A 25,151-nucleotide genomic window follows, 5' to 3' on the forward strand; every position below is an offset into this window, starting at 1 on the left:
ATATTACGATATCTTCCAGTTTTCTTTCGTAACTCGGAAAACCCACTTCAGTGGACTCTTCAAAGAGCCCAAAACAAAGCATATATATATAAAAATCTCTTTGTAGACTTAGATTGAATCTAAATGAGAAATGCAACGTGCTCTGCATGATATTTGTCCGCTCATCTTGTCACTCAACATTGTCTCAAATGAATGATCACAAGTTCAAACCTTAAACAAACTCTTTAATCTTAATAGTTAAGAAGGTAATACATCAAGAAATCAGCATTGCGTAACACATTGGCAACAGCCTCCTTAGTTCTCGATGAGACACGAAATAAAAGTTTAAAAGAAAAAAAAATCTGTATAAGTTCACTTACGTCATACCCGTTTCTTTAGTTCATGTATGGAGTAAAATAATATCCCCCCCCACCTTTTGCGGCAGTCCATCTTTCTAAGTGCAAATGATGATGAAAAAGGCCCAACTACATACTTCCAAATATCCACTTGAGATATAGTGTTTCTTCATGTGACGAGCAAACACTAAATTCTTTCACGGTGTTTGTTCAAAGCGTTGACGGTTCTCAGCTAACGTTTTTGTCATTTAGCGTTCAGACAAAGATTTCTCTGACGAAGTGGGCCATTGTCCAAAAAAACATTTCTCAGAGCCCAAAAAGCATTCTGTTTGGGACGGACTTCATAAAAAATATTTCCGTCCACAAAACAATTAATACCAGTCAAAATGTAAACTAAAAACACTACAGGCTTAATGAATTCGACTGCCTAAAATGTTTACCTGACATTATTTACTTAAGACTAAAACAACTCTCACACTCTAATCGTGTGTGCTTTAACATAATACCGTCAGTCAATGCATGCACTGTGTGTTGGGAAGTAATTAATGCAGAAATGCGTACCTGGCTGGTTAATAATTACTTGAATATGTATGAACAGACACCATTACGTTAAAACAACATAAACCATATTTAATATCATAGTTGGTTTAGCTTAGAGCTTAGTAAATACTACTATTTTGTCAAGTTATGTGTTTCAGGAAAAAAATATATTTAAAAAAAAACATTCTCTATAAACATCTTTATAATTATAGTATTGAAGAAGAAAATGTATGGTAGACACAGCTCTTAAGTGCGCTGATGTATCATTATGATAACTCACAGCACTGCTCGTTCACAATTTCATTTGTAGCTTTGCTTGTAAAGACCTCACAAATAAGGCTGTTTGTAATTTATGGTAAATGACAACAATGCAAGCTTGAAGTATAAATTTACATAAGAATCCAGCTACAGTTGCAATAAGCATGTCTCTCTGATCTTCCGACTTCAGCAACTTCTATAACAATAAACTTTGAACATTAGTTTCTATTACTTGTGACGCTTGATGTGACTAAAAGTAGTTTTGGATTCGTTCTCTGATTCACGGAAAAAAAAAATATAAATAGTGATCAATTCCTTACTGATAGATCCCAGCCCCCGCCAAGTGGACCTTGTGGTGGACAAACACCGTGTGCGTGGGTTTTCTCGGAGTTCCCCTGTTTCCTCCCACATTCTTAAATCCACAATTTCATTCATCACTCATCATCACCGTCTCCTTTAGCCTAACCGCCATAAGCGTGGGACGTAAAACTCAAAGATTTTCCTTACTGATAGATAGCATTGTTTACACTTGTTAATTGTTCACGACTCTCGTATTTTCAAAAAAAAAAAAAAAAAAAAAACGTTTGAATCCCATGAATAGAAACAGGTGCGCAACCAGAAATGTTTACTGGGGAGAGGTCCAAGCTTTGGAAGCGGGGTGCCTAATACTACAAGCCACTACGTCTTTATAGCATTGAACGGATAACATTCTGCATCCGAAAAGACGATAAGTAATTGCAATATGCTTCGACCTATATTTTCAATAATAATAATAATAATAATAATAATAATAATAATAATAATAATAATAATAATAATAATAATAATAATAATAATAATAATAATAATAATAATAATAATAATAATAATAATAGAACTAGATTCTTTTTATAAGAAAAAGAGAACAGATGAAGTGTAAGAACAAATCTTCATGCTACATCAATTATTTTCCAGATAAGCAAGTATAGGTTTATTTTTTTTAAAAAAGTGACCAAGTGTATGTTGAGTTACATAGTGTTGGGAGGGGCGTATGGAGCTGGTGGACTCTCTCTGGGTGTACCCCTGAATAGAAAGTAATTTTTAATTATAAGCCGATGAATTTTATGTAAAAGATTTCAATTCATCATTTCGTTCAATTTAGTTAATATTTACCGGATTATCTCAAAAAAAGGCTCAAGTTTCAATCATCAATGCCCCGCTACAGAATTTAAGTTACATTATTTTGTTTACTTAAAAATAAATTTTAAAAAAAGCAAACTGCAAAACAATTTTATAATTTGCTAAACTATTTACTTCTGTTTCTTCTACTAAAATTTCAAAAGTAACTTGGCTATTGTTTTAACTTATAAATGTAGAATTTTCCTGATTTATCAGATAACAAACAAAAACAAATTTACTAAAAAACATTCTAAAATGTTAAGTATGAATGTCATGATTTTCTCAGAATCGCAAAAGATTTTGAACTTCACTTATATGATTCAATCTGTTATTTTTGTAAAGGTATCATTTGAAAAAGATGTTTAATCTGTTTTGCCGAATATGAGCTATAACTAATAACTTCCATAGTGTTCGTAGGCAGGGGCGGATCCAGGGGGGGGCAATTGCTCCCCAAGAAGAGGAAACTTTTTCAAATTTTATATATAAATAAAACCCATCCCAGAGTTTGGAGCTCTTAAAATTAGCTCTAAGTGTAAAGGCCAACATACACTAGCGTATTTTCAGCGCGCATTTTCGGTCCGTAAAATGATGTCGTAAATTTCGGTCCGTAAGTTGGCCCATACACCTAGCGTAAAAATAGGCGCGTAAAAGAAGAAGAAAAAGAAGTGGTCAGTTTTTGCTCTTCCTTTGGCCTGTTGTTTCAGCACGCGGTCGTTTTCCAGTTTGCTCAAGTTGTTTGAACAGGACAGATCTATGTTTTTAAATGCAGGTCCTATAAACATTATGCTATTAAGGAAACGAATAAAATGAAAGAACAAAACAATAGAAACATTTGGACTAGCAAGTGATATTCAATGTAGGAGTACTTTATTTCTTTTCATAGTATCGGAATGTGAAAATTCCCTTAGAATGTTTTAACAAAGTTAAATCAGACAGATTAAAAAAAGAAAGAAAGAAAGAACGAAAGAAAAACAAGCTAAATCCATGATTTTGCGAAAGCAGTAATTCAATTTAATAAATTTTCTCACTAACTTTGTTAGATTTCTCGAATAAATAAATAAATAAACCTACTCTCTGTGGCGTAACATATCTCATGGAACCAGGGCCTACCATCCAGCTTGTGCCATTCATGCCTTTAGGGCAGGGTGCGAATCCCGGGGCGGAATTTCCTTCTATTTTGTTTTAATCCCTTCCAAAAGCAACAAATTGAAACATTGGTCCCTCACAAAGCAATCAACTATCTCCTGTTAGGAACTATTTTATCCCCCTTCAAATATACACAACCTAATTCGCGCACTGCTATTGGGTAATATATGCTCAGCACATCTGCTGCTCTTGTAGAATCTAGTCCTTAATGAAAGGGTCAACAAAAAGAAGGAAAGTCAACCGTCTCCAAGTACAAACAAACGAAGTTTTAATTTCCAAGTGCGACTTGACAAGCTATTTAAAAGTTACAAAGAATATCTAGAATAATTAAAATTTTATATTTAGAAAACGAATTAACACTTGAACCACTGATTGGAAAAAGGGAATAAGTACAATTTTTTGCGATTTTAACCTGAGATAGCAGATGTGTTCCTTTGAGATAGTTACATCGTTGAGTAGAAAATAGGAATGTTTGGGCAACTCTATATGACCAATGTAGAAGACAAAATATCTCGCTGATTAGAAAAAGGGAATAACTACGTTTCTTATTTCATTCTTCCAATCACTATAGGATACCACCACAACTGTGAGACTGTGTGTATGTAGACAACCATTAGAGCCCTCTGCTGACGTTACGATACTTCGCATTGTCTTCGCATTGCACAATCTATAGAGAAATATTTGGCCCAATCAGTTACAGATTTACGTGTTTTCAGTGATACAACTGGTGATCATACAATACCAAAACTGGAATCATACAATGACATTAATGCTTTTCAGTCTGATCGTGTCATAACGCTTTACCACTGTACAGCAATATTTGTCAGTCAGAGGTCACAGTTTTTACCATGTGACCGAAATTTTGTTATAATCAAACGAGAACTCAAACGACACAATCGCATTTATTTACCAGCACAGTATAACCACATGATTACGAATGCAAGAAATACTGATACTCCATTTCAGGTTTACGAAGTTGTCAATGAAGAAATCTTAGATTTTAAACATTGGTGGTAACCGTTTTACAAGAAATCTTCAGGTAGCATTGTGGACAAAACAGTGAAATTCCAAGTAAGTAAATAGAGACACTGTTTATAAAGCAGAATCTCCAGGTTATGTGCAAGCTCATAAGTTTATCAATGGACTAAGAACTGATATTTTTCGATTACTCAAAAGTAATGTCACAAACGTTCCACTGCCAACGTCAAAGCCATACGATTGGCAAGTCCCGATCAATCAGAAAAAGATAAACGATTCTTCACAAATCATCAAATGCATATCTGACCAATACAAAGTTTTATAGGATGATTTGTTCATGGAAAACCACTGACCAAGAAACTGCAGAAGACGAAGATGCAGACGGATAGGACCCTATGTAAAGTCATTCTATTTTGACAACGTATTTTGCTACGTATTTTTCCAGCTGTCTATTGTATTACTTTTCTTGCTGTACGAATAACATGTGCTTTACAAAAAAAAAAAAAAAAAAAAAAAAAAAAAAAACGAACGGTGACAATAACAGTGTTAGAAGCCTAACATACGTGATAGTTCGGATACATATATCCAAGATTAACATACAACATTGTATTCAGCATGTATATTTTCATAGCTTTCTATCATAAACTGTACTTTACATGCCCTACACACAATTACAATTGCGTCCAACTCTAATTGATTGGAAAAAGGGAATATTTTTTCCATTTTTAAGCTTATTTAACCAATTGCAGTGCTACAATACAAGATTCTCCTTCTTGTCTTAGTGTTTGTTAGTTCTTTTGCTACAAGTAACCAATTATACACTTTTTGCAACAAGTACAAACAACGCCTCGGGAAGGTTTTTTAGCGTTTTTGAAAACTTAGGTCTGATGCACTTATTCCCTTTTTCCAATCAGTGATTCACTTAATCTGGGATATAACATAACCAAATGAAAACAATATCAATTGTATTGTTGTACTTTACTAATATGAAATGCGGCAACTAATTCACTCTCCTGTTTTCTTTCACAATCTTTGAAGCATAGCATTTGTTCTAATACTGACGATATTAATGCACCATGCTACATTACATTGGATAGTACATTTGCTCATAATAAGAATTTTTTGGAAGTTAAAATATCTTTTTAAGATAAAAAATACTTTTCCTTAAATACAACTAATTTTTAAATATATAAGTGCTTGTGTTATCCCTTATCCATTTAGCAACTGTAGAATAGATTGCTTTATATTTAGAATAGTTCTCATCAGAGTCGTAGCTAAGTTGGGGGGGCAGCGGGGCGGTTGCCCTGGGCGCTGATAGCAAGAGGGTGCCGAAGAAGCAAGAAGAAAGGAAAGTATTGGAAATGAAAATAAATTTGTTAAAAATTTTCTTGCTCGCTACGCCCGCAATCCAAATGTTTCAATAAGAGTTAGAACAAGTTTTTACTTATTACTTTAAAAAAAGCTATTATATATGATTTCTTAATGACGATGTGACATACATGCTGCCAAGTAATGACTTACAGTGTAAACAAGAGCGTTTTCAAAATCAGAAACGGTCACAGTCTTAAATACGTACGTATTCGGCATTTTGATGATGATGAGTTTGGTTAGTTAATCACGTTTTTCTAACCAATCGTTTTAATCACGACGGTGAGAATAAAGGTATGAAAAATGCAAGGAGGGAAGAGACACAAGTTGTTGTTTGCGCGGGAATATTAAAAATGAAGGTAAACAAGGAGAATAATAACGTTCTTGAATTTGAAACAGTTGTAGAAGAGGGGCTTAATGGGTCAGAACTTTACTCCACGAATTTAGTCTTTTTCAAAGACTGATCGCTACCAGTGTTTTTTTTTTTTTTATTTCATTGACATATGAAATGCTTCCAATTTAAAGAAATTTATTGGGATCATTTCTCCATTAACTACTTGTATCGCCAGGATTCTTTTTTGTGCTTACGTATCTAGTTGTGTGATATTTTTTTTATTTATCTACATACATACAAAATACACACACACATTATATATATATATATATATATATATATATATATATATATATATATATATATATATATATATGTGTGTGTGTGTGTGTGTGTATTTTAATATTTTTATTAATAAAAGTAACCTTAAATCCAGAATTTTCAGTCATTAAGAAATTAAGTAAGTACTTTAATTTTAAACATACACTATGTGATCAAAAGTATCCGGACACCCGGCTGAAAATGACTTAGAAGTTCGTGGCGTCCTCCATCGGTACTGCTGGAATTCAATATGGTGTTGGCCCACCCTTAGCCTTGATAACAGCTTCCACCCTTGCAGGCATACTTTCAATCAGTGCTGGAAGGTTTCTTGGGGAATGGCAGCCCATTCTTCACGGAGTGCTGAACTGAGGAGAGGTATCGATGTAGGTTGGTGAGGTCTGGCACAGTCGACGTTCCAAAACATCCCAAAGGTGTTCTATATGATTCAAGTCAGGACTGTGTGCAGGCCAGTCCATCACAGGGATGTTGTGGTTGTGTAACCACTCCGCCACAGGCCATGCAGTATGAACAGGTGCTCGATCGTGTTGAAAGATGCAAGCGCCATCCCCGAATTGCTCTTCAACAGTGGAAAGCAAGAAGGTGCTTAAAACATCAATGTAGGTCTGCGCTGTGAGAGTGCCACACAAAACAACAAGGGGTGCAAGCCCCCTCCAAGAAAAACACAACCACACAATAACATCATCACCTCCGAATTTTACTGTTGGCACTACACGTGCTGACAGATGACGTTTACCGGGCATTCGCCATACCCACACCCTGCCATCGGATCGCCACGTTGTGTATCGTGATTCGTCACTCCACACAACGTTTTTCCACTGTTCAATCGTCCAATGTTTATTCTCCTTACACCAAGCGAGGTATTTACCTGCATGATGTGTGGCTTATGAGCAGCCACTCGACCATGAAATCCAAGTTTTTTCTCACCTCACGCCTAACTGTCATAGTACTTGGAGTGGATCCTGATGCAGATTGGAATTCCTGTGTGGTGGTCTAGATAGATGTCTGTCCATTCTCTCTTCAACTCTCTTCAACTGTCGATGGTCTCTGTCAGTCAACAGACGAGGTCGACCTGTACGCTTTTGTGCTGTGCGTGTCCCTTCACGTTTGTACTCCACTATCACATCAGATACAGTGGACCTAGGGATGTTTAGGAGTGTGGAAATCTCGTGTACAGACTTCTGACACAAGTGATACCCAATCACTTGACCACGTTCGAAGTCCGTGAGTCCCGCGGAGCGCTCCATTTTGCTTTCTCACGATGTCTAATGACTACTGAGGTCGCTGATAATGAGTACCTGGCAGTAGGTGGCAGCACAATGTACCTAATATGAAAAACGTATGTTTTGGGGGGTGTCCAGATACTTTTGATCACGTAGTGTATGTAGTACCAAACTACATTTTGGATTTCAAGTACAAACATTAAACATATTATTTACCTCCATCGATCAATATTAAGAAATTCCCAAAGAAGGTCCCTTCATAGCTTCCGTTACATTTCACAAAATATATTTTACCGTAAAACAATCAAAATTAAAATCTTCTTTATGTGCTTACATACAGAATATCATAAAATTACTAAAGTTTACAATTATTACTGGAAATTGATGCTGTTACCTACTTTGAACATTTTTTAAATCACATAATTTCTAACGTATTAAAATTTCATTTCTTATATGTAGTATGAAACGTAAATAGTTGTAAATTTTCATAATTGTTCTCAAAGTGGATTTATGTACAGCAAAGGCAGTTTTGTAAGTTTAACAAAAAGTCCAAAATAAGCCTCTTGAAAACAGCTTTTATTTGTAAAAGAATAGAGAATGATCACTTTTGGCTGTTGCAGTAGTCTGTGCAAGCAGCATAATAAAAGTTCAACGTAGCTAACGACAACAGCTGTTTCTTTTATTTGTTAAAAAAAAAGCTTGATAAGGTGAGTGTAGGGGCGCCGAATTCTTCTTCGCCCCTGGCGCCGAAATCTCTACCAACGGCACTGTTTTTCATCCACCTTCTAAACATTTGTATTATTTACTAACACTTATCGATTCGACTGGGATATTTCTCATTGTTGTAAATATATAAATTATATATATATAGAAAATTTTCCGAACTTTTAATATTCCAATTCACCAGACGCAAATTCTTATTAATTAATACACTGAGAAAAGTCCGTTATTCGGACAGCGGTATATTGTACAAATATACAGAATCATTATGTTTACTACAGAAATCTGCACGGAATATACGTTATTCGTATGCTACAGGCTTTCCCCGCTTAGATGTTACATCATTCCGTTGCAGGATGTATGACATCTAACAGTCTTCCATATATCACATACGTATACGTATCTTACATACGCAGTTGTATGCTACATGCGTATATCTGTATGTGAGATCCTGACCACCTATATACAGTTCTTTCGTTCGTACAGAAAGTACGTTTATTCGAAACATGTATGCGAAAAGTATGTATAAAATGTACTTTTTTCAGTTATACATTTGCTGTACGTTAAGTCCTAAAACTACATGATTTACACATGTAACCTACGTTTTTATGTACGCCACATACATTTTCTCAGTGTATAATTTCACAATACGCCCTCTGTCCGCCTCTAATGTTAATGTATAAGATATAAGAAATTTACAGCATTCAATGTAGGGTCTACTGAAAACCTTGTGATACAGTAAGCAGACACTTTTAATCGATGAAACCAACTTTTAAATTTAAAAAAAAAACTAATTGATTCTAATGACTGGACCAAATTACATGTTCAAATTAAATATAACAAATTTTGTGTTTTTTTTTAAAAAAAAGGTCATTTATTTAATTGTAAACAAATTAATTTTAGTTACTATCAATGTAATGACCAATGTAATGACTATTAGTGAATATTCGATGTTTGAACGCATCGTTTGATGATTAACAGTTAATGAAAACATAATGAAACTAATTGTAGATCTGAAGTGAAGTAATTCAAATAAAACCGTATAGATCTAATTAAATACTACTAAAATTATTCCTCAACAATTTCTTAAAATTCACTTAAATTGGGAATATTATTAACAAGTTTGCTGTCCATCGGCGATTAGGGGCGTGGAGGTAATTGCTGACCCCACTTTTTTGGCTTTACACTATAGCCTAATTACATGCCCCCTTACTATTAGTAGTGCTTTGTCCCCCTTTCTAGTGTTCATACCCAATTGCCGTCACTGGTACTTTCCATTACAAGCGAATAGATCTGTGTTTTTTGCGCAACTACAATTAATTACGGAAAGTAAGATAAATTTAACGCTTTATTAAAATTATTATAGTTATTTAGTATACTAAATATTAAATTTGCCTAAAAGAAAGATGTTTACACGTGTATGTTATATGGGAACATAAAAAACTGCAAATAATAAAATGTGGGGTTGTTACAAATGATTGTAGCTGTTTCATGAATTTGACGTAGCTATGATATTTGGCATATTATCACGAAGCTTTACCATAATATAGACCTTAATTTATTTAATTTCGAACTTATAGTAGTCAAATTCCGTTCAAACATTAGCTATTCACAACTCTCTATTCTCCAATTCAACTCAGATTATGTTATTTTCAAACAAAGTTAAACTATTCTGAACGACTGGTTTGTTTAAATTTTACTACATGTTGGTACAAACACCCAACTGCTTATTAAAATTAACTGAGAGCTGCCCAATCTTAGTTTAGATTTTTTTCAAAATAAGTTTAAACTGTTAACTCATTAAAGACACTTTGAACCAAATCCATTCGTTCGTTTAAATTTATTATTATTATTATTATTATTATTATTATTATTATTATTATTATTATTATTATTATTATTATTATTATTATTATTATTATTATTATTATTATTACATTTGTTTCACAACTTATGAACCAATGATTTGAAGCAATCTAAGTCGGAAGAGTTTCCATTTACTGGTTCAGAAAATAAACATATTTGTTTTATTTTAAATTTTCATTTCTCTCAATGTAAAGAGCCCGTCGTATTGTATGTTTTTAATACTCATAGTTCTTATATTCATTACATAAAGCATATTTCACTGTAAGAAAGCGTAGTTATAAGGAATTAAGCAGAAAGTAAAAAGGAAAATGTAAACAAACTTGTATGTTATACGAAACTGAAAACAATTAAATATCAATTAATTTCGAAGCTCTAGCAAACCCGGCTCTCCCACGCCAAAGACACGTATGCTAACCGTTTAGTCACAGAGGAGCTCAGTAAAATGATTGAGTTGTTCGTGAAAGAAACTATTTAAGTGTCAGATATTCATTGTTATTTAATATTTTGTGATAATAGACCTTAAGTTATCGTTTATGTGGGGAGAATTGATAGTAACCACACCACAAAGATTGAGAAATGCTTTAATGGCATACTACGAGTTAACATGAACTATTATGAGTGTAATCCTATTTCCTGCAAATGGGTGTCATTTCAATTTTGGCGTTAGGTATGTTCTGTTTTGAGTCTACATAAGCTTTTCAAATAAGTGTTGGCACAGTCCCCATCATGACGAGATATAATAAAATGTTGAAAAATATTGAACATAGCTGGTACCCTGGATTGAACTTGAACTTTTAAGGCTGAAAAGCAAGCTCACTAAAACGAGCGGTACAATGATTGTGCTATTTAGACTTAGTATGTATGCACTAATGGCGAAATAGGATTATTAGGTCTATTAAATTTAAATATATGTGCAATCTGAGATTTGAAATAATTCACAAAGAAAGAAACACTATTCTATGTATTGTGGTTTATCACATTTTCTTTTTCACGAGTAATGTTAAGATCACGTGAAAAAAAAATAATGACTTTCTGAACCTATTTTGTTACAAGTTCTTGTAAAATTGAGAAGGTACTTAAAATAACAATCAGCAGGTGGTCGAAATAGCAAAAAAAATTCAGGGAATTTCGATAGTCAAACGCAATTTTTTGCTGTTTTATCAGGCAGATATCGAGATAGTATCTTGGAACTAATTGTCAAATATTAAATTTAATGGTAAATTCGTAGTCGAAAGACATCATGTTCGATTGGATTGGATTTGACTTGAGCGACCTCTTAGACAGCGAGGCTATATGAGAAGTGAGATTCAAACTGCGTGAGCTTCTGCTGAGAATCGAACAGGATGTCCTGCGCCAGAGAAGCTAACGCTGACCATATGACCACGGAGGAGCTCTCATCATTTGCGAATTCTGATTCTGAAGTATTGAATTTAAATACCTTTTTCTCTATGCACTGAAAATTAATTATGAATTTTAATTAGGAAATAAGGTCTCGTTTTGTGCAATAGAAAATATTAATTTAGCCGAAATCATGTGTTGTATAGAAAGACTGAAACTAGATTGGAATGATGATTTCTGGTGAGTCTACCAGCAAACCTCAGCAACGATTCGCGAGGACAACACAAGAACAAGTTTTCTCTTCTGAAAACAATAAGACCAGACGAGGGAGAAGGCCGTGGAAAGGGCAAGAGACCACCTGCTGCTCGAAAACCCTTTCATCTGAGCCGTTTTTACGCGCCGTATTTACGCTCGAAGTTAAAAGCAGCCAGACTTTTCCAGCGTATAAAAATTCGGTACGTAAACGTACGCCAGGTCCCATACACTAACGTATTGACAGCTGTTAACAAGACTAGCGCATGAAATTTTATGGCTACGGCGGAAAAATACGTCAGTGTATGGCTGGTGTAAGTATTACAACCAACCCCCCCCCCAAAAAAAAGTCCGTCCTGGATCCGCCCCTGCTCGTAGGTACACCATTATTCTCGCCAGTGAATACAATAAGTTATTGTTCAATTTATAAATAGTATGACGTTAAGAAATGATTAAATCACATGGGAATGTGCCATCAAATAAATTAGTGTAAACTCGTAAAAAAAATTGGATATTCTACGCCATATGTTATGTATGGATTAAGAAAATAAATTTCGGTCTCAGAACTGTAAGTTTTGTTCTTACTTTACGTTGACAACCCACTACATTGTTTCTTTTTCTTTTACTTAAAAAAAAAAGTTTTCAGTAAAATTCTAATACCAGACATTCCATCTATTCCCGTAAGATCCAGTTATTGTTGATGAATGTATTTATGAATTATTATTTGTGAAAAGTCGATTTCAAGCATGTTTCTCACCGCAATGTTGCATTTGTTCTAATTACCATAGTGTTAAACAAACAACTTCTTTTGTGTCATAACTATCCCTCTCCATATGTCTTCTTAATGGAAACATCATAATAACAGCAGCAGATTTAGCCTGGAGCCGGCGGGGAAGGGGGGGGGGCTAGGACTCCCAGTGTTTTGAGTGACAAAAAATAATTTAAGCTATTATTTATATATTTTTGAAAGTTTATAGTGAACTCATGATATTCTGAGTTCTGTCTGCCCCCTCCCCATTTTTTACATTCTAGATCTACCACTGCATAATAATATGTCGTCTTTTAACAATTTCGTGTTTCGAACAGACTACACAAGTGTTCAATGTTTTACAGTTTGTATATAGAGAGTAGAGATGAAACGTTACATATCATAACATTACATAATCTCTTCTATTGTAAAAATTGCAATTGTAGCTAGAATTTGCAAACGACAAACCTAATTAATAATTAATGCCAGGGCCGTAACCATGGAGGGGCTAAAGCGGAAGATGCCTGCCCTAAAATATTTTCTTCCTCCTCCAAAACTGAACGTTGCAGAGAATGTTTTTAATTTAAGCAAAGCTACATATGAAATTGTTGCAATTTTATTTACTAAAATCAACTCAGTTTAGCTCAGTTTAGTCATCTGTGTGTAAAATGATGTTTCTTATTACATGAACCAAACAATGGTATTTTCATAATCGAGAAGGATTTCAAATTTAATTTTCTTATAGATTACACCATGGCAAGCGTGAAATACACTTCCAAAGAGTGCAACAAGATACAACACTTTAACTGTAAATATAAATAGATTGTAAACAGGCCTGTAGCTCGGGGGTGACTAGAGAGGCTAAGCACACCTGTGGATTTCTCCAACCCCAACTGTAACTCTCAGTTGTTGTCTACATAAATAAAAGTTCAAAAACTAAGTAGTCAAGAATGTCGGGTGAAAAGAATCTACAGCTCTGTTACAGATTGCATAAATAATAATTAAATGAACAGTGTTGGAGTGTTCCTTGATGTTTGTCATTGACCTTTCAGTATTAATTTTTGCCCCCTGTTAAGAAATCGGGTTGACTATGGGCCTGATTAATACAGTAGCGTTGGAAACGCATCTTTTCCCAAGAACGTTGTCTTAAATGTGCTGCAAATGTGACAAATGAAGTTTTATATACGTTAGAAATCAAATCTCACTCATTTCGTAACAACAACAACAACAACAATAACAACAAAAAAAACTATTAGTTTTATTTGAAGATCAAAAGAGTATTAAATATGTATGAGCTCTAATGACAAAAGCAAACTTAATTCACGTTCACCTGTTTACTTATTCCAATATTTCCATTCCGGTTACACGGCGTCAAAAAATTAGCGTGTGTGTATATTATAGTACTCGCTTCCGTGTCATAGTATAACAACTTCATACCTTTAATTTGTTAAGTTTATTTTTAATTGAGTCGCTTGCACAATTCTTGATCTGTTATTATGAGGACTGTCATAAGTTTCCAAGAAAACATAACATTATACTTGGAAATTTCTCAATGCGCAACGAATGCACTGTCCACGCCTCAAAATGATTGAAGAAGTGTCATAAAATAGAGTACACAAATTTTGTTTTTGTTTGCTTTGTTCTGTTTTGTTCAACAAAATTCGGGAATGATATTTCTCTCAGGTATAAGTATGATAAAACATTTGAACAGTTGAACAGTGAATGCAGAAAAGTAATTATTGAAAATACTTACACGAGTGTAACACCGTAAAGAGAAATGTTAAAATTCGGATGTCAGCAAACGAAGCAAGTTGTTTGAAGTCCATCTTCGCTGTGTCACCCGTCGCACCTGTGTTTCACAAAAATATTACTTGTCAAACTCTCTTCTGAATGAAGTTTCTTACAAGCATAATCACGAAACAAGTTAACTGACAGTATGAATACACAAAGCACTCTTGTGTTTGTTGTCACAATGTTCGTAGATACACTAACTCAAGTTGTAGCAATGCTCGTTTGAAATAACACGTTGTTGGGCCCGACGGCAAAAGTATGCGATCCTCACACAATTGGCGCTCGGCAACGAAGCACGAAGCACATTCGAAAATCTCGCCGGCTAGGCGATGAATGAACTCGGGCGGCCTGACGATGAATGGGTAACTGGGAGATGGCCTGTGTGCCGAGCAGAGGAGGAAGTGGATCTACTCGTTTTTTAACTTTCGTTCCAGCAATTACCCCACGGCACCTGTCTGCGGCATGCGAAAGGTGAGGGACGAAAGCCAATTCCTCCCTTTTTCCAGTCTCCACACGGTTCACGTTCGGACATGCTTGTGTACAAAGCCGCCAATATTTTGTTTCTGCACTCGTGGTCCCCACCCCCTAAAATACGTATGATTTATCTTACATTAATAGTTTGCAAAGAACATATAAAACGTATGATTAAAATCTCTGAACTGAATTCTTCACAGAATTATACCCTAAAAACTTTTAACCTTGAAATAAAGTACACATCGGTATTTCGGTGTTAAATTACATACAGAGAACTTATCCGTTTGTAGAGTCAGTTTTAAAATATGTGTTCTTGCAACAGTTGATGATATGATACGTTATTTGACAGAAACAAAGGAAAATACTTTGAAGATGATTCACTTTTAAAACATAATACTCTTAAAACACTTTGTAATGTTTAAAATTAAGCTATTTTTTAAAACATGACAAACGCATTATCTTTTTCTTCAAAACAATTTTCTGGGAAAAATAACACTAAAACAAAACATTAGAAGTTAGAAGTGGTTCCTGTCTAGGTTCTAAACTTAGATTTGTGGATTTAGCTTTGTTTTTATACTAGTAGGCTCAATGGCGTACGCAAAGGGTGGTTCCTGGGCTTTAAAACCTCCTTAAACAAGTTACTATATCTATCTATCTATCTATCTATCTATCTATCTATCTATCTATCTATCTATATATATATATATATATATATATATATATATATATATATATATATATATATATATATATATATAAAATCTAACGTACTATAACATATGTATACAAAAATGGCTCGATGTAAGTTTGGATGTTTGAGCCCTCTTTGGATCAAATTCTGTGTACACTATACAGTAGAACAGCGTTTCCCAACCTTTTTGAACTTGCGGCACACTACGTTGTTACTTGGATTCTCGCCGCACACTTATAGATATTATTATTTGTAAATATAAAACACAGTGGTATTTTTTTCTGTGATTATTAATCTCCTTCTCACAGAGAAGAAAGCTCTATCACTGGGTTTTTCCCGTGGTAAAACATTATGCTTATTTTTCATTCTAATTTAAAAATAGAAAACAATTGCAATAAAATATTGGATTCAGGTTGTTTTTTTTTTAAAAAAAATACGCTTTCTTTTTGAAAACTGTGTCCAACCTTTTACAAAGAAGGAAGATCACTAAATAACGAACGAACAAACATAACTCTTTTACTTTTAAAACACAAATGTAGGTAATTTGTCGGAAGGATTGAATGATATTTTAAATTTTCAAGTTACGAAATAGTCTGCAACAATAAAGAAGCAATAATGGTCATAACAATGATAACAAATACTTTTTTCAGCATTAGAAATGTACAGTACAGTAACCGGTATGAAACTTAACATTGTAGATTCATAGTAGAGGTTCATAGTAATGTGAAGTACAGATATACATTTTTTCCTACGTTTTGCAATTTGATTGCTATAAAATTAATAATTTTGTTTCGATTCCTCGCGGCACACCAGCGGCCCGGCACACCGGTTGGGAAACGCTGCAGTAGAATGTTTGAAAATCTTAGAAAAAATGTTTAAGAAGGGTTCTAGAAGGTAAAAACTGGGGCAACCAGAACCAAGACTATGATAGGTATATCATGAGTTTATTATAAACTTTCAAAAATATATAAATAATAGCTTAAATTATTTTTGTCACCCAAAAAACTGGAAGACTAATCCCCCCGTCCTCGGGCTAGATACGCCACTGATAAAAACAATGATGATTCTAACCAAGGGAAATGTGTGAACTGTAAAAGTACTGTATGATCAAAATAAGTTAAACCCTGAAATATACCTAGATATGTGTACTAAAGAGCTGAGATCATATTTTTCTCTTCGTGGCTATACAAAAAAAAAAAAAAAAAAACTACTTCCGTCTGAAATATCCTATTTAGATTCTTAATAACTAGGTGATACTTGATAAACTGCTAGTAATCCAAAGAAGGTTTATAATTAAAAGCAAGGGAATAACGCCCTACTGTTTGAGAAAGAGATATATTTAAGTTTGTCACACACTATGAAAGAAGATAGAAGACTACCCATAACGAACCAAGATGCACAACACTGCTTGAACAGAGATCTGCACTTTTCAAGGAAATATCGCAGACATGGCGCTAGCGTGAAACAAGCTTTTCTCTTCAAATAGTATTATTCTGGAAAACTTACATTTCGTATTTTGTAAATATGGTATTATAAATTATTGAAATAATTAAATTTGAAGAAAGAACAGATAAAAAAATTCTGTTCATTCAACCTCAATTGGAAACCGTTATCACTTGACTTTATACACTATTGCAACTTTTGTGGTGGATGATCAGCGGTGTCGAGAACTTTGGCCTGGAAAATTTGCGCCCTACCCTAAAAAAGGGGAAAATGCGCCAGCGATATACCTGAATCGGGAAGTTTGCGCCCCACAAGATAAAAGAACCTGTTCGAGCTCACGAATGCCCGGAGGGGCGGACATTACAGAGTAAAGAATCCTTCCACATAGCCATGCCACCTGTGATTTATTTTTATTGGCTGATTGTGATAACTTGGGATTATATAAGAGGAGAATAAACCTCAATTATAAGCCCAATAATACAACGGATTAATGCAACGGTGTCTTTCAAGTGAATAACTCCAGCAAGTAAACACATTGTATACAGGTCGATTTTCTTGATAATATTACTGAGATAATTTTATTCTCTCATTTTGCATTTACTTTTCTATATTTTGTGTCCTAAAAAGCCAAACAACTCGCAAGGATTGTGGACAGATATCTGGGAAGTGCCAAACAGTTGTGTAGATTAAATTACTCTCATATGGTTAATTATATTCATATACGTATATTAATTTATATCAGTGGCATATTTAAGGGGGGCTTCCGGGCTCAAACCCCCCAAAATGTTATTTACTATATTCAAGTGAATGAAATATCTTGCAGAATTTTCACATTTCCAGGACTAAAGTTAGCAAAGTCCCCCCCCCCCAAAAAAAAAATCGTAAATACGCCACTGATATATATAATTGGATTCTTCATTATGAGAGAATTTTTCTCGGTTTTGAAGGGGGGAAGAGGAAAAAGTTATATGTACAACTAGACAACAGAGTTGAAAAAAAAAACTACACAGATATAAAACAAGTTCGCACAAAGATATTGTTCAATGTCTGAGAAGTCTATCCTACATCTAAAGAATAGGAGTGAAAACAAGGAAGCAATATTATTCTGGATTAAAAGGGAAATAATTGAATAAAGAATAACAAACGATGATAAAGGACAGAGTTTCCTACATAATTTTATCAAGGCACAATAAAAATAAATGACAAATGGAAGGGTACCCTGCATAATGTTATCAAGACATTATTATTATTATTATTATTATTATTATTATTATTAATAATAATAATAATAATAATAATAATAATAATAATAATAATAATAATAATAATAATAATAATAATAATAATAATAATAATAATAATAATAATAATAATAATAGAGAAATGACAAGGGAAAGAGTTTCCTGCTTGAGCTTGTAAACAGGGTTGGTTCACTTTTCTGATAGACCAAAGTCTGGTTCAAGTCTGAGATGAAACTACTTTACACGATAGGCCGATAAAAAACGAATTGTAGGCGCAAATATCCCGATGCAAATATATAGCGGCGCATCTTTCCCGCTGTTTAGGATAGGGCGCAAGTTTCCCGGGCGTAAAGTTCCCCCAACCTGAACACCAGGGTTTTCTCGGAATTCTCTCACTTCTTCCCACTTTCTTCACTCCCACCATTTCATTTATTTCTCATCATCGCCGTCTCCTTTAGCGCACTCGGCATAATCGTGAGACGTAAAACTCAAAGATTTCACTTCATTTTCATTTTATACACTATTGCCACCTGTAGGACTGTTTTACCATCCTCCGTTATCGGTGAAAGGAACTGTAAAAAAGGAAGTTGAAGTATAGGAATACTCCTTTAAGTACTAGTGGTGCGTTCGTTTCGCTGGTACCGGTGAATTCTGAAACATCGATATTTAGATAGAGCGTATACCAGTTCCTGTGTAATTCCTTAAACCGCTTGGGATAGGTCCCTATAGTTTCTAAGTTAGGGAGTTTTGATAATTGATTTTTCGAATTTTCAATAGATCATAATTCTGAAACAAGGAGGCATTTTTCGGCCCATGTTTATTAGAACGTTTTTTTCTTTCATTTCGTATAAGGAATCGCCTCCCAAAGTTTGTCGGTGGAGTTACCTAACACCCTGTATATATATATTAAACGATTTTGTTTGCCTCTAGTCGGCACAAGAAAAAAATTACAGGCGTAATATGCCAGCAAATATGCTAAGTTTGATGCAGATCGAATGAGTTTATCTAAGGACTACGTTAGACATTGTTCTTGATTCTTATTTTTTTTTTTAAATAAAAAAAATATCAAGCGAAAGTCGAAAAAATTCAATTGTATAATTGTCTGTTTTACAAACAACGACTAAAGTAAAGTTTCAATTAAATCTCAGTCAATTTAATTATCCTGTACTTCAGCTGTTAAACAGAGAGGTTTTTATCACTGTAGCATGTGAAACATTTTGTATAAATCTTATTGTTGTACAGTTAAAACGATGTCATTACGGCATAATTACAGCACAGGAACATTGATGAATTGTTGTCTGGGTTCACAGACGAAGCTGAGAATGTATTGCTTGCAAACAATGAACACTTCACGTATTTTATGGAGTCGACTCCTTGAAAGCAAATAGATCACTTGCTTGTAATGAGTGGGATTTCTCATGTACACTTCTAGATCGTGACTCCCGTTGTGTTCTGGACTCCATAATGACGTGTTCGATTAAATCAAAAATATATTCTTGTCTATTGTTTTAATTCATTAGTATTTAGGACATTCACCACCACCTCGAGACGAGAAACAAGGTATTCTCGTCCCGTCTCGATTATCGTAGAGTAGTTTCTCGTCCTCCTCCTGTCTTGTAAATTTACTGTATATATTTTTATATATCACAATCCTTCCACGTCATCAGAGGTCCAGAGAGGGAACAATTTTCAAACCATATTTGTTATTGGAGTATATTGTGTAATGACTTACGTGTCTTGAAAATCAAACCCTTTAGTTCAACGTCCCACAATTATGCCCTTTAGGCTAAGGGAGACGATAATGATTAAGGCAAGTGAACGATGAGGGAAAATTGGTGGAATGAGAAAGTGGGAGGAAACGAGAGTATCCAGAGAAAACCCATGAACACGATGTTGTGCATCACAAACTTACTTAGCCGGGATCGAACCAGAGACCCAACGCACCAGAAGTAAACGCTCTACCACTGAGTCATCGTTTCCCCTTACGTGTCTTTAAAACGAGACGAGGATTGTCATGTTTCCCGTACCTTGAATTTAAGAACGTATCTCTCGTCTCATCTTTTTGGGCAACACTATTGTGACGTATTACTTCTGATCTTATGCTGTGCAGTGATGTTAGGTCATTAAGTTAAAATTTCCCTCAGAAATGTTCAAAATTCCCTTTTTAAGATAAAATTTCCCTAATAATTGTTTAAAGAGAATATTATTGCGTATCCATGGATTATTATACTGTGCTCATATCTCCACAACATACATTTCTTACATTTCTGCTTTTGATCTTCTGTTATTACTTCAATGTTATCTTGTATAATGGCATCCGCAAGCCAGGCCGAGGAAGGCTTTTAGGGAAATAAAGTTTCTCACTTTGTGTGTGGGATTCTAGAATAAATGCCACCGTCTTTCGTCATACTGCCCCAGTGGTTAGTAACATAATATTTGTTAAAAAACTACATTTCCCTACATTTTATCTTATATTCGTAAAATCTCCCTTTTTCCCTTCTTAAAAAATTATTTGCTAAATCTCCCTACGCCGTGGGAAATTTCCCTCAAACTAGCATCACTGATGCTGTGGCCTAAACTGAAACCTCTAAAAAAAAATACCCTGGTACTAAGCTCCGCAAACATAACAGTGAAATCTGACATCCAAGTTGTATATGATTACATTACTACTACTACTACTACTATTATTATTATTATTATTATTATTATTATTATTATTATTATTATTATTATTATTATTATTATTATTATTATTATTAAATTTCATTAACAGTTTTCTTGGCTTGTGGATATATGTAACTTACATATGTTTTCGTGATAATCAAAACTTTCAACATACGGGTATCAGTCACCTAGATTTTCGTAAATAACTACAAAGATGATCCTAAAGCTTCCAAATAAGTACAGATAACGATCACTAAAGTTCATAATTGACTATTTGAGAACATGTTGGCTCTAATTGATATATCACATGATTACCTTTTTATTTTAAAAGAATATCACGGATTTCAAAATGACGGATTTCAAGATGGCGGCTGAGGTTCGTGATCTACTCTGCCCATTCTTCTTTTGCCAATATGTGAAACTATCACCATTTGCATTGCCTATCTTTCACTATTTTTACGATTCAACAGTTTATTTGATGTATTTCAATAACATAGCATAGCCCTTCTCCCACAAACTTTGACCTCCTCCCCCTCCGTCTCTTAGGGCGCTCAGCCGCTAAAATTTTGCACATCTACTTATTTTCAAATCCTCTATCAGGTGCACTATGTCTAATCCCGCAACTCGTTTCATCCATTTGGACTCTTTACTTGTAAGTAGACGACCACGCTACTCTGCTGGTAGCACTTTTTCGCTTTTATAATGTACACCTTTGTCCCCTTTTTTTCTCACCTTCTACCATGTTTGTTTGTTTTTTTTTTCTTTGGTATAATTTCCTCCAATACGACACATGCGATTTTGTTCATACAAATATTTCGCTGATATCTCTAATATATATATATATATATATATATATATATATATATGCAGCGTCTATCCAAAAGAACTTTACAACTTTGAACACTCATGTAGATTTATTCATTTATCTATTTATCTTACAGACATGGTTTTGGTGTTATTTTGTAGCAAAATACATCAAATTTCGTTCCTTGTACCTAAAGAGATTCAATTTGGCTTCCATTGGTGATGAGAGACACATGCCATCTGAAGTCAATTTCCTGTCAAGAATTCCTTACGAGCAATTCTATCACTGTGTTTTAATTCTTGCAACCGGTTTCTCAACACACGCCAAACTATCATTTGTGGGACGCCCAGCTGTCGAGAAGCACGCTGGGATGATTTTCTAGGACTGTTCACAAAGCTTTGTTTCACTTGCTCTACAACGTCTTCAGACGTACGGGGATGACCTGAAGATTTGTTGTGTCTTACCGAACACCCAGTTTCAATAAAACACTTATGCCACTGATAGGGCTACTGGGAGGATCTTTATCATATTTTGTAGGAAAATTACGTTGCACAGTTGTCACAGACTTGGATTCTTCAAACCAAAGCACACTTGGGAGCAGTAAAGGTAGCCATGTTTGGTGTAACTGCCGCTAGTGTTTGCGGTGGCAGGTTTCTGAACTAACGTACTACGTGAGTCAAAACTTGATTATTTTGCTACAAAATGACACCAAAACTATATCTGTAAGATAAGTGAGTAAATCAATATGAGTTTTCAAAGTTATACAGTCCTTTCTGATATATATATATATATATATATATATATATATATATATATATATATATATATATATATATATATATATAATATTTCCTCGTCTTGTCTCGTTTCGTAAATTTTGTAGATGTCTCGTCTTCTTTCGATTCTCGAAGAATTCTTTCTCGTCTCGATGCACGAAAAAATTCTCATCTCGTTCTGTAAATATATGTATAAATTTTATGCTTTAATTTTGCTCTTAATTTCGTCTACAAGTTATCAGGATGGTTCCGTGTCACGAGAGGTCCACGAAAATTGTGATATAAGAACATTTAAACTATATTTATTACTGAAGTGTATTGTCTCGTCTCATCTGGATTGTCGTATACAAAACGAGACGTGAATTCTCGTGCTTTTTGCCTTTTCATGTCATGAGTAAAACATCTCATGAAAAAAATCCACAATGAATAGTTTATAGTTTGTTTCTTCAACCGAAGTGCAGTTCGTATATGAAGAATGCCACCTTCTACGTATAGTGTCGTTTGTCATAAATAAGTCATCGTTGGCGGAACTTGTGGAACACACCCCAATAACTAAATAGCCAACCAGAACCCTCATTTCAAATGATTGACAGTCGCTTGTCAACTTCACGTGGTGTCTTAGTTGCCACAGTTCAAAATGCTGTCCTTTCAGTTAGTGGTTAGAAAATTAGTGTTTAACATAGCGGGTATTAAGACATTGCAATCGCGCAAATGCAGTCAAAAGAGGGATGGGGGGAGGAAGGGATACTGTTGTAAGATTCAGCATAGGAGTTTCAAAGACATTTGCTGAACTGCACTCCTATTGAGTGAACACACTATACTTTTGGGGATGGACTTTCTTCGGATAAAGTTATCATGAAACACCTTATAAACTTTGTTCGTACAATATTTCACAAATAAATGTTTTGATAATAACTAACCTACTGCACAATATGATTTAGTTTTAAAAAAATTGGAGCGAGGAAATTTAATGCGGTGACCCGTACCTTTTATTTATTTACTTTCTTTTCCGAGATCTTTCAGAAAATCCTCAACCTCACGTATTTATTGATACATGATTAATTTGAAAAATGAAAATGAAATCTTTGAGTTTTACGTCCCACGTTTATGTCGGTTAGGCTAAAGGAGACGGTGACGATGAGTAATTAATGAAATGGTGGAATGAAGAAAGTGGGAGGAAACGGGAGAACCCCGAGGAAACCCACGCACACAGTGTTTGTCCACCACAAAGTTCACTTGCCTGGGGCTGGGATCGAACCCCAAGCACCAGAGGTGAACGCTCTACCACTGAGCCACCGCGGCCCGAGGATTAATTTGATGTAACAGAGCAGGGAATAATAATAATAAAAAAAAGACTACCAAAGGCGATAGTATTTACTTAAAGTCACACCCATTACAATGAAATGGCTCTTAACCTGGAATCTTTCTCTTGGTGAACATATTTGGAAATCAAGTGCATAAGATCGGAAACTTAATTCCACAGCAAACAGAATGTTTAAGCACTATCCTTTTAGAACTTGGTAAAGAAGAAACTGGTACAAGCTTATGTCAACTAACGAAAGTCATAATACTGGTTTAGTGAATAGGAAAAAGGGTTTTAGTGTTTTCAATTTCCTCTAGAAGTTGTTACCGAGAAGAGCCTCGTGCGGTAACTACAAGTTTTTTTTTTTTTTTTTTTTTTTTTTTTTTTTTTTTTTTTTTTTTGAAGGAGATAAAATCACAAACATTTACGAAGATTATTGACAGCTTTATATTTAATGACAGAAGTTTACAACCTGCTGAATGTACGAAGCAGGCGTTGTCGAACAATAAATAATCCTCAACTTGGGCGGTGTTTGTTTTTGTGTAACAATATGATGACCACATTAAAATCAGGAGGAAAATAACCACGGTTTTGGCAACACTTTCGATCAGCGTTCTTCAAACTATAACCTTCTGAATCTACAGGATATCCGCGAAAATTCAGCAAAGATTCTCAATTCTTCAAGTATGAAAAATAGTTACAGTATTTCTCTTAGGTTTCGATTATGGAGTTCAAATAGTCAATTTTTAAGGATTTTAATTGACCAGTAAAGATGCCTTTATATTTATACCCTACCTTTCTCTTCGGGAGGCAAAGTATCTCGAAAACTACTCGACGGATCACCATTAATTTTGTCCAGAATGTGGAGGGTCAAAATTACGAATCAACTTCCTTGATGGAGATGAAAAGAAATTAATTAAAATATTTCAGTTTAACGTCCCACAATTACTCTCTTGAGGCTAAAGGAAACGACGAGTAAGGCAAGTGAATGATGATGGAATAATTGGTTTAATGTAAGTGTGGGAGGAAACGGGAGCACACCGAGAAAACCCACGAACGTTGTCCAGGGACCGAACCAGGGACCTCACTCACCAGAGGTATGCGTTCTACCACTGACTGAGCCACCGTGCCCCCTTGATGGAGGTAATCCATCTAGTTTATCCCGAGATATGAACAATCAAAAATTGCATCCTCATCCCCTTTGTAGTATGTAACCCTACGATACTTTTATATCAGATTGATTGCATACCATTGAAAACCAAACTGCTTTGCGTTCTGTACACGTAACACTCTTACTTGTATAAAATTCTATCAACTGATCACTACAGATTTAGGGCATAAACACAAATAGGTGTCTCCT

The 25,151-nt window shown here is 34.6% G+C and overlaps 1 protein-coding gene across 1 annotated transcript in view; it reads right to left on the minus strand.

Moving 5' to 3' along the window:
• The window catches only part of LOC145687938 (uncharacterized), a 264,861-nt gene extending 250,108 nt beyond the window's left edge, over positions 1-14,753 (minus strand). Inside the window, exon 1 of the mRNA XM_081761511.1 lies at positions 14,357-14,753. Coding sequence (XP_081617637.1) covers positions 14,357-14,429 — 73 coding nt within the window. The 5' untranslated portion in view covers positions 14,430-14,753. The remainder of the gene's footprint in view (positions 1-14,356) is intronic.
• Between the last annotated feature and the right edge of the window lie 10,398 nt (positions 14,754-25,151).

Source organism: Thermobia domestica, chromosome 6 (assembly GCF_964235325.1).
Source record: "Thermobia domestica chromosome 6, izTheDome1.hap1.1, whole genome shotgun sequence".
Taxonomy (NCBI): domain Eukaryota; kingdom Metazoa; phylum Arthropoda; class Insecta; order Zygentoma; family Lepismatidae; genus Thermobia; species Thermobia domestica.